Raw genomic sequence first — 10,529 nt, 5'->3', positions numbered from 1 at the left:
TAATACAAGTGCACATTTAATATCAACAACAATGTAATCAACATCTATATATATAATTATAAATATATATCAATCTTTCATTCAAATGCATTATTGCACCTTTATAACAATCAAATCAAGCCACAAAATTTGGATTCGTTGACAAAGAGAGCTTTTCCTCTCCTTTTCATCTCTCTTTTGTCTCTCAAGTATTTCATATATAAAATCTAACAGAAAGTCTCGACATTTAATGCACCATAAAAATGAAATAAAATTCTTTTAAAAAATAAATTCATCCGATAAGTAAATGTACCAAAACACAAGATGGTAACTTTTATCCTCTTATCAAATGTATAATAGGTACCCTATGCTATTTTTACTTGATTTGTTGAATCTTAGCTTCTCCGTTTTGTTATAAATCCGAAATTGCTGTATAATAAAAAAGTATGAAATGGTTCAGGTTAGATCAACTACACACTAAATTAGTAACTGCTTTGCTAATCTACAATATTCTGGGTCTTTACTAACAATCTAAACACAAAGATCATTAAAACAATATTCAGTCTTGTTAACTTTTAAGTTTGATTATTTTCTTATGATTTCTTATTGGTATACAAACATATAATATTTAATTTCATACTTTAAAAAGCACCTGATGATTTCTATTTAAAAAAAAAAAAGATGAATCATTCTAACTAAGAATGTTGCAAAATTTTGATTCGAGAAAAAAAAAAATTTCTAAAGAAGAAATCCTAAATAAAAAAGAACCCCTTCATGAACACTGAAATTGAGAGATTTTGGTATTACTGAGAAGAATTTACTTGGCATTGCTTTCAAAGACTGCTTTGTTTCTAAGATAAGAACAAAACATATTAACTCATATTAACCATTCAATGAGGAGTAATATGGAAGTACATGTAATAGGTAGAAAGTATTTCTGTACCAATAGTTCTGCCATTTATTTTGTCATCTTGTCAAAGCAAAAGATAAATACAAGATTCTAAGACAAATAATTTTTTGCAGCAATGATTGGGTATATGACACAAAGTTAAAATGTCTAGTGAGGGTCATCCAACAGCTGATATCATGTTCCATGGTCATCACAAAATGTGTCTAACGGGCCCAGGACCACAAATTTGACCTATTTTGCCTTGCCCTTTCTGAAAAATAACTGATAACTGATCAAAACTTATACACCCTTAAGGAAAGTCAAATATCAAAGTACAGTTTTTATAAGAAAAACCCTTTCATGTACAGATTACCTCCCCTCAGAATAGAGTAACCCTACAATACTTCTGTACAAAAGATTAGCAGAAAATGGTTGAGTAAGTTGACATTTGCATGTTCAACCTCTGATCAAAAAACTTGGTGAGTTATAGAGATATGAAAATTAATCTACCGGCAACATTTCACATACCTTACTAACTATTAGGTCATGGATGGTCAGTTACACACATGTAACTTGGCAATAAAGAGAGAGTGATGAGCATTACCAGTAACTGATGGATAACAAAAAACACAACCAGAAAAGTAACCACCTCTCAGAGCTCTCAACAAAAGGAAAGGAATGTACAGAGAATATATGTCATTATGTGTATGTATTAATTAAATGTTTAAAGAGGGACTATGCTATCATATATAAAAATCAAAATTATGTCCTACCAAACTCAGTGTAATACATGTATAAACTATGCAGCATGTGCAGTCTAAAAGAGATGGTGTAAAAATCTCATACAAAACTTAAGTGTAATACATGTAATACCAGTACACATACTACACGATACACAAAATTATACAAGAAGTCCCTATAGAGATACTTCAACTTAAAACATACAGTCTAGGCAGTAAATAGTCCCGAAATGCTTAATTACAGTTAATACATTAAATAGTCACATGAGTACAATGGCACATCTCCTGAGTGGAGAGTCTATAACATCAAACTGTCCTGAGATTGAAGTCAGTCTCAGTCTGACGTGTAAGAGAACACAGTCTCTGTATCATGGGGCATCAACTGAAACAGACTGAACTGCTGCTGCTCCTGGGACAGGGCTGTAGACACGGGGGTTTGCAAAGGGAAACCTACTGATGCATTTACAGGGGTGGTATTTATCACAGCCGCTCTTGCAGGTGGATTCATAATCACTGGTGTACCTGAAGAGACAAAAATACATTAATTTTTACTATATTAAAAGTCAAACTTGGAGACTGAAAATAAAAAGGAAATATGTGTTATTTAAAGTCAAACATGAGAAAATCCATAATTTATTGAATATACATGTACTGAAAATATACTTTTATCCATGTCTAATTGTTTACAAGAAGTCTGTGCTCATAAATTTTCCTTGGAATTCTGTATCTAAGTATTCAAAGATCATCTTTTCTAAATACTTTACTGTCACATCAAAATAAAACATTTACCTTGGTAGTCATGCTCCACTTACATAACAAAAGGCCCATGGGCCACATTGCTCATCTGAGCACTTTCTCTAGGAAAAAGCAGAAATCAATCATTATCGAAAAAGTGGTCTGGGGAAGGGGGTGGGGGTGGGCTGTTTGAACAATCTTGAATCTACACTACCTGAGGATGCTTTCATATAAATATGACTCCTTATGGCTTATGTATATTTTCCAAGATTTTTTCCTAAACATTTATCTTCTATTCTATTGTAAAAATTTGATCAACCATTGTAGCCCCTCCCTAACCCCTGGGGTCATGATTTGAACAAATCTGAATCTACACTACCTGAGGATGTTTCCATATGAATATGACAAATCATGGCTTTGCTGCTCTTGAGAAGAATTTTTAAGATTTTTCCTATGTATTCCTTTGTACAACTTTGATTGCCTATTGCGGCTTCACCCTACCCTCACCCCCTGGGGTCATGATTTGAACAAACTTGGATCTACACTACCTGAAAAGTTTCAACTTTTTTGGCGCAAAGGTTCCTAAGAAGAATATTTTTAAAAGATGCCATTAATTGTTCACTAATTTGCAATTATCTCTCCTTGAACGAAGGCTTGGCCCTTCATTTTAACAAACTTGAACCCCTTTATCCAACAATAATTTGTGGCATGTTCGGTTGAAATTGGCCAGTGGTTCTTGAGAAGAAGTGGAAAATGTGAAAAATTACTGACAGACAGATGGATGGACAGACAACACTAGACAAAATGTGATCAAATAAGCTCACTTGAGCCTTTGGCTCAGGTGAGGTAATATTAAAATGAAATGTAGACTGAAAGGGACAAAAGAGACACTGTCATAGGTAGCTAAACACAGTTTCGTATAAAATCCAGGGGTTTTTCCAAGAAAGAAGGATGATGGGTAGGGATTTTCCTGCTATTTAAGTGTACTTGAAAATTGCAACTTTTTTGTTTTTGTTTGCATAAAGTAGAGTCTTATCTTAATATTAAATGAAAAAAATATGCATATATTTTTTTAGAATAATTTTGTGTGTGACATTTTAATAGTGGGAGGTAACTCTCAAAACATCCAGTTTTCACACGTGCAGAATGGCAGGACTTGAATAGCAGGTAATGTAGCTCTTTCAAAAGCTGGAAAATGTACCCTAAAAGTACATCAAAAAGAAACCTGAGGACTTGTTCTATCAAATGCATAGAACTTATATTTTCTGATTTCTGCGCTGTCCATTGATAAAGGGAGGTAAAAATGCATATGTGTACTGGGATAAGACACATAAATTACCCCATTTCCCTCATGTTTTGTGTGTTAAATACATGTTTTTTAGTAAGTGATGAATGGATCATACTTTGATATTTATAAAATTCATCATTTTATCTTTCCATTGATATATAAAAGTCTATGTAACAAGCCTTAATATTATTTTTTTATAGGGGTCAGTTTTGCTTGTCCCTCACATGGTAACGTCGCAATAACGTCATACATAAAACTGTGTTTTGCACCCATAAAAGTTTTGATCAACAGTCAGACAGCAGTACACATGAATAGTACAGTAAAACTTGTTGAATCCGGATGTTGTGCATTCCAGCATGTTGTTCAGTCTGGCGTAATATTTTAGTCCCTTGAATTTTCTTTATAATTTATGTTTAATAAATGTTGTTCAATCCGGATCTTGCCTATTCTGTAAACCGGCCGCTATTTAAAGAACTAACTGCTCATAATTAGCACAAATTATCTCCTCTAATCCGGCCACTTATTTTTACCTGTGACCGCTGGTCATTAGAGAAGTCTCGCGTGGGGTAATTATTGTCCCGTTAATGATCTATCCTGTATCGACAGTTTAGATTTTAACAAACGTAATTAAAAAAATTCATTAATGGCTCAAGGAAGGCGAGGAAACTCGCAAAAGAACGAGTGATAGTGATGGTTGCGTGTAGCATGTCTGTAGAAAAACTTGGAGACTTATTCATGACCTCCTTTCTACTTTCGTTTTGCGTGCATGACGTGCAATTCGAATTACTTCCCTTTGTGTCGCTAGTTTAGAAAGAAATTAATTAGAAATCTGTCCCTAACAAAATAATATTTACAGCTACGATGAAGTTTTGGAGTGTGTTTAAAACATTTAACGATTTTCAAATTTAATGAATGACCAACAGATAATATATTTCATTACTGAATAAAAAATTTAAACAGAAATGAAAATTCTGAAGAACAAACAGAGTTCAAAACAAACGAAATAGACGATGTTTTCAAGTGAAACGTAAAAAAAATGACACATTTGATCAAGTATTTATTTACCATCTTTGTTTATATCTATGAAATTTTTAACTTGCTATAACGGTTCAATTTTCTCCAATCCGGATGTTGTCTAATCCGGCCAAAAATTTTGGAACCACTGGTCGCCGGATTAAGCAAGTTTTACTGTACATGTATAGGGCATCCACATTTTGATGAATAGTGATAACTTCCCCATTTTTGAAGTGGGGACCTGAACAAACTGTGTACTACACAAAAAAATAATCCTTCAGCTAAAGCTTCACCTGGATTGGGGACATCAGGGAGTGGAAGAATTCCCTGCTGAGCCATTGCAAGCTGCCGTGTAATCTGTTGAAGTTCTTCCTGTTGTTGAAGAATGGCCTGCTGTAATTTCTGGGACTTCTCTCTCAACTGTTCATGAAGCTGCTTCTGGATTGGTGTCAGAAATAACTGTGGAGTCTGACTCTGTTCACATACATAAAATAAAACGTATACTAACAATTCAAAGAAATATTTCTATGTTAGAAGTGACAATTAAGGCCCAAAAAAATTAATCAATAGTTTCTCAGGCACGCCGCATCTGGTCAAAAACTGCCACATTGATCAATTTTATTGACATTTTGAAAAGGGAAATAACTCAATTTTCTATTTTTCCAAGTTGAAAAAGAAAATTGAGTTATTTCCCTTTTCATAACAATTAATAGAATTTTTTTTATTAGACAAACAATATTCTTCTAGTCTATACAGTCCTTTATTAATTAACTTTTAAAGAAATGTTTAGAATAACATAATTTAAAGTTGAGTACATTATAATTAGTATATTAAGAGAACAAAAAAGTAAGAATCAGTTAATATGATCATTTTGTTAAACGACTGACATGAAAAATGAGACACCTGCTTCAAAAAAACAAAAAACAAAAAAAAAAAACCTGCCTGCTGCATTGAATTTTGAAATTTTTGGGCTGAGAAACTATTAATTAAATTTTTATCGCCTAACAATTAGAGAGCACAAAAAAGCCATTCTATCAAAACTAGTACTCCAGTACTCCACATGTCGCACTGAAAAACAACAGGCCCATGGGCCTTGAATCGCTCTTCTGATAAACTGTACAACCTATCACTTCTATTTGAAGCCTCGAAGTATCCTGTATATTTACATAAACCCTTGAAATTCCAATTCACACTCTGAGAACCCAAGATGATTCTAAGCCAATTAGTACCTGAGAGTTGGTCATGGTGACCTACTTATCACTTGTCATTCTCTGAGGACCCATCAACTAAGTTTGATGATTCTAAGCCAATTAATACCTAAAATGTTTTTTAAAATTATAATCATAAAATTTTATAAGTAGGTCAAAGTGACCTACTTTTCAATTGTTTTACTCCAAGGACCCAAGATGCATCAACTGACAAAGTTTGATGATTCTAAGCCAATTAGTACCTGTAATATTTAATTAAAGCCATAAATTTTCAAAAGTAGGTCACCGTGACCTTCTTTTCAGTTGCTGTACTCCGAGGACCAAAGATACATCGACTGACAAAGTTTGATGATTCTAGCCAATAAGTACCCAAAATATTTAATTACAGCCATAAATTTTCAAAAGTAGGTCACAGTGACCTACTTTTCAGTCAACCTACTCCGAGGACCAAAGATGCATCAACTGACAAATTTTGACAATTCTAAGCCAAATAATTCCTGAAAATATTAAATACAGCCATAAAATTTCAAAAGTAGGTCACCATGACCTACTTTTCAGTTGTTGTACTCCGAGGACCCAAGACGCATCAACTGACAAAGTTTAATGATTCTAAGCCAATTAGTACCCGAAATATTTGATTAAAGCCATAAATTTTCAAAAGTAGGTCAGAGTGACCTACTTTTCAGTTGTTGTACTCCGAGGACCCATGACGCCTAAACTGACAAAGTTTTATGATTCTAAGCCAACTAGTACCCGAAATATTTTATTAAAGCCATAAATTTTCCGAAAGTAGGTCACGGTGACCTACTTTTTAGTCGACCTACTCCGAAGACCCATGACGCATCAACTGACAAAGTTTGATGATTCTAAGCCAATTAGTACCCAAAATATTCAATTAAAGCCATAAATTTTCAAAAGTAGGTCACGGTGACCTACTTTTTAGTCGATCTACTCTGAAGACCCAAGATGCATCAACTGACAAAGTTTGATGATTCTAAGCCAATTAGTACCCGAAATATTTAATTATCGCCATAAACTTTCAAAAGTAGGTCACTGCGACCTACTTTTTAGTCGACCTACTCCGAAGACCCAAGATGCATCAACTGACAAAGTTTGATGATTCTAAGCCAATTAGTACCCGAAATATTTAATTAACGCCATAAATTTTCAAAAGTAGGTCACTGTGACCTACTTTTTAGTCGACCTACTCCGAAGACCCAAGATGCATCAACTGACAAAGTTTGATGATTCTAAGCCAATTAGTACCTGAAATATTTAATTATAGTCATATAAATTGAAAAGTAGGTCACGGTGACCTACTTTTCAGTTGACCTTTTTTGAGGACCCAAGATGCATCAACTGACAAAGTTTTATGATCATAGGACTTAAAATGTCCAAATTATGCCTCTAAAACACTTTGAAATCGAATGCCTGCAAAGTTCAAAAAGTAGGTCACTGTGACCTACTTTTTAATAAATATGTTTTATGGCCCCAAGATGCATCATCTTACAAGATTTAATGATTCTAAGCCTCCCCGTATTCGAATTAATGACCTTAAGTGTTTTAAAAAAGATAAGCCATAAAATTCAAAAAGTAGGTCAAGGTGACCTACTTTTTAGTTGACGTACTTTGAGGACCCAAGATGCATCAACTGACAAAGTTTGATGATCATAGGCCTTAAATTGTTCAAAATATGCCTCTAAATCAGTTTGAAAAAGAATGGCCGCAAAATTTAAAAAGTAGGTCACTGTGACCTACTTTTGAGTCAACATGATATGAGGTCCTTAGATGCACCAACTGACAAGATTTGATGATCCTAGTCCTTATAGTAAGCAAAATATCAACATTTTAATAAAATGTAATTTTTGGTCAACTTTGAAGTGACCTTGAGACCACGCCCTTTGCCCCAGGGTAAATCCCCGTGCAAATTTTAATCTACAACATATCCTCATCCTTTTGTGTAAGTTTGGTAATAATCTGCCCAGTGGTTCTTGAGAAGAAGATTTTTTAGCAACCAGTACTTTTTTTTCTATTTTCCTAATTATCTCCCCTTGTTAAAGGGTCACAACCCCAGTTTTAGTATAAAAGGGGGCCCTTGGGCCAAGGATACCCTGAGACAAATTTGACAATAATTGGCCAAGAGGTTCTTGAGTTATGGCCCATATTCTAAAAAGTTTACGCACACCGCACACCACACAAATGGCCATAGCATTAGCTCTTTGAGCCTTTGGCTCAGAAGAGCTAAAAAAGAATATTTAATATTCCTAATCTGATTTGATTTCTATAAACTTTCAGCTTAAATTTCAAAATAATTTGTTTCAAGTACTACAAAAAGATAATTCTGCCCAACAAATGCCAACATTACATAAATTTAGTGCATTATAAAGTTATGGTCTGGTTCAATCCTTGTGACCCTGACCTTTATGTCATCTTGGTGGAGGGTGGTGACACACTCCCAAGTCGTAAGAGAGGGCAAACTTGTGATAAAGAATTGTGACACATCTTGCGGTCGATAGCTACCTCATTTTTCAGTATGAATTTTAACAATCTCTCCCTTATAAAGGCAACTTTAAACAAGAGGCCCATGGGCCTTGAATCGCTCTTCTGATAAACTGTACAACCTATCACTTCTATTTGAAGCCTCGAAGTATCCTGTATATTTACATAAACCCTTGAAATTCCAATTCACACTCTGAGAACCCAAGATGATTCTATGCCAATTAGTACCTGAGAGTTGGTCATGGTGACCTACTTATCACTTGTCATTCTCTGAGGACCCATCAACTAAATTTGATGATTCTAAGCCAATTAATACCTAAAATGTTTTTTAAAATTATAATCATAAAATTTTATAAGTAGGTCAAAGTGACCTACTTTTCAATTGTTTTACTCCAAGGACCCAAGATGCATCAACTGACAAAGTTTGATGATTCTAAGCCAAATAGTACCTGTAATATTTAATTAAAGCCATAAATTTTCAAAAGTAGGTCACAGTGACCTACTTTTCAGTCAACCTACTCCGAGGACCAAAGATGCATCAACTGACAAATTTTGACGATTCTAAGCCAAATAATTCCTGAAAATATTAAATACAGCCATAAAATTTCAAAAGAAGGTCACCGTGACCTACTTTTCAGTTGTTGTACTCCGAGGACCCAAGACGCATCAACTGACAAAGTTTAATGATTCTAAGCCAATTAGTACCTGAAATATTTGATTAAAGCCATAAATTTTCAAAAGTAGGTCACGGTGACCTACTTTTCAGTTGCTGTACTCCGAGGACCCATGACGCATAAACTGACAAAGTTTTATGATTCTAAGCCAATTAGTACCCGAAAATATTTTATTAAAGCCATAAATTTTCCGAAAGTAGGTCACGGGGACCTACTTTTTTAGTCGACCTACTCCGAAGACCCATGACGCATCAACTGACAAAGTTTGATGATTCTAAGCCAATTAGTATCCGAAATATTTAATTATAGTCATATAAATTGAAAAGTAGGTCACGGTGACCTACTTTTCAGTTGACCTTTTTTGAGGACCCAAGATGCATCAACTGACAAAGTTTTATGATCATAGGACTTAAAATGTCCAAATTATGCCTCTAAAACACTTTGAAATCGAATGCCTGCAAAGTTCAAAAAGTAGGTCACTGTGACCTACTTTTTAATAAATATGTTTTATGGCCCCAAGATGCATCATCTTACAAGATTTAATGATTCTAAGCCTCCCCGTATTCGAATTAATGACCTTAAGTGTTTTAAAAAAGATAAGCCATAAAATTCAAAAAGTAGGTCAAGGTGACCTACTTTTTAGTTGACGTACTTTGAGGACCCAAGATGCATCAACTGACAAAGTTTGATGATCATAGGCCTTAAATTGTTCAAAATATGCCTCTAAATCAGTTTGAAAAAGAATGGCCGCAAAATTTAAAAAGTAGGTCACCGTGACCTACTTTTGAGTCAACATGATATGAGGTCCTTAGATGCACCAACTGACAAGATTTGATGATCCTAGTCCTTATAGTAAGCAAAATATCAACATTTTAATAAAATGTAATTTTTGGTCAACTTTGAAGTGACCTTGAGACCACGCCCTTTGCCCCAGGGTAAATCCCCGTGCAAATTTTAATCTACAACATATCCTCATCCTTTTGTGTAAGTTTGGTAATAATCTGCCCAGTGGTTCTTGAGAAGAAGATTTTTTAGCAACCAGTACTTTTTTTTCTATTTTCCTAATTATCTCCCCTTGTTAAAGGGTCACAACCCCAGTTTTAGTATAAAAGGGGGCCCTTGGGCCAAGGATACCCTGAGACAAATTTGACAATAATTGGCCAAGAGGTTCTTGAGTTATGGCCCATATTCTAAAAAGTTTACGCACACCGCACACCACACAAATGGCCATAGCATTAGCTCTTTGAGCCTTTGGCTCAGAAGAGCTAAAAAAGAATATTTAATATTCCTAATCTGATTTGATTTCTATAAACTTTCAGCTTAAATTTCAAAATAATTTGTTTCAAGTACTACAAAAAGATAATTCTGCCCAACAAATGCCAACATTACATAAATTTAGTGCATTATAAAGTTATGGTCTGGTTCAATCCTTGTGACCCTGACCTTTATGTCATCTTGGTGGAGGGTGGTGACACACTCCCAAGTCGTAAGAGAGGGCAAACT

At 34.5% G+C, this 10,529-nt stretch overlaps 1 protein-coding gene across 1 annotated transcript in view; it reads right to left on the bottom strand.

The window, feature by feature from the left end:
• Positions 1 to 10,529, bottom strand: part of LOC133193429 (circadian locomoter output cycles protein kaput-like) — a 34,299-nt gene continuing 23,770 nt past the window's right edge. The window contains exons 15-16 of the mRNA XM_061329365.1: positions 4,939 to 5,119; positions 1 to 2,130 (exon numbers count right to left, since the gene is read on the bottom strand). Of these exons, the coding sequence (XP_061185349.1) occupies positions 1,943 to 2,130; positions 4,939 to 5,119 (369 nt within the window). The 3' untranslated portion in view covers positions 1 to 1,942. The remainder of the gene's footprint in view (positions 2,131 to 4,938; positions 5,120 to 10,529) is intronic.

The sequence above is a fragment of the Saccostrea echinata genome, unplaced genomic scaffold (assembly GCF_033153115.1).
Source record: "Saccostrea echinata isolate AGI-Se365-2 ecotype Australia unplaced genomic scaffold, CSIRO_AGI_Sech_v1 ptg000027l, whole genome shotgun sequence".
In the NCBI taxonomy this organism is placed as follows: domain Eukaryota; kingdom Metazoa; phylum Mollusca; class Bivalvia; order Ostreida; family Ostreidae; genus Saccostrea; species Saccostrea echinata.
This window is presented reverse-complemented; position numbering and strand designations above follow the sequence as displayed.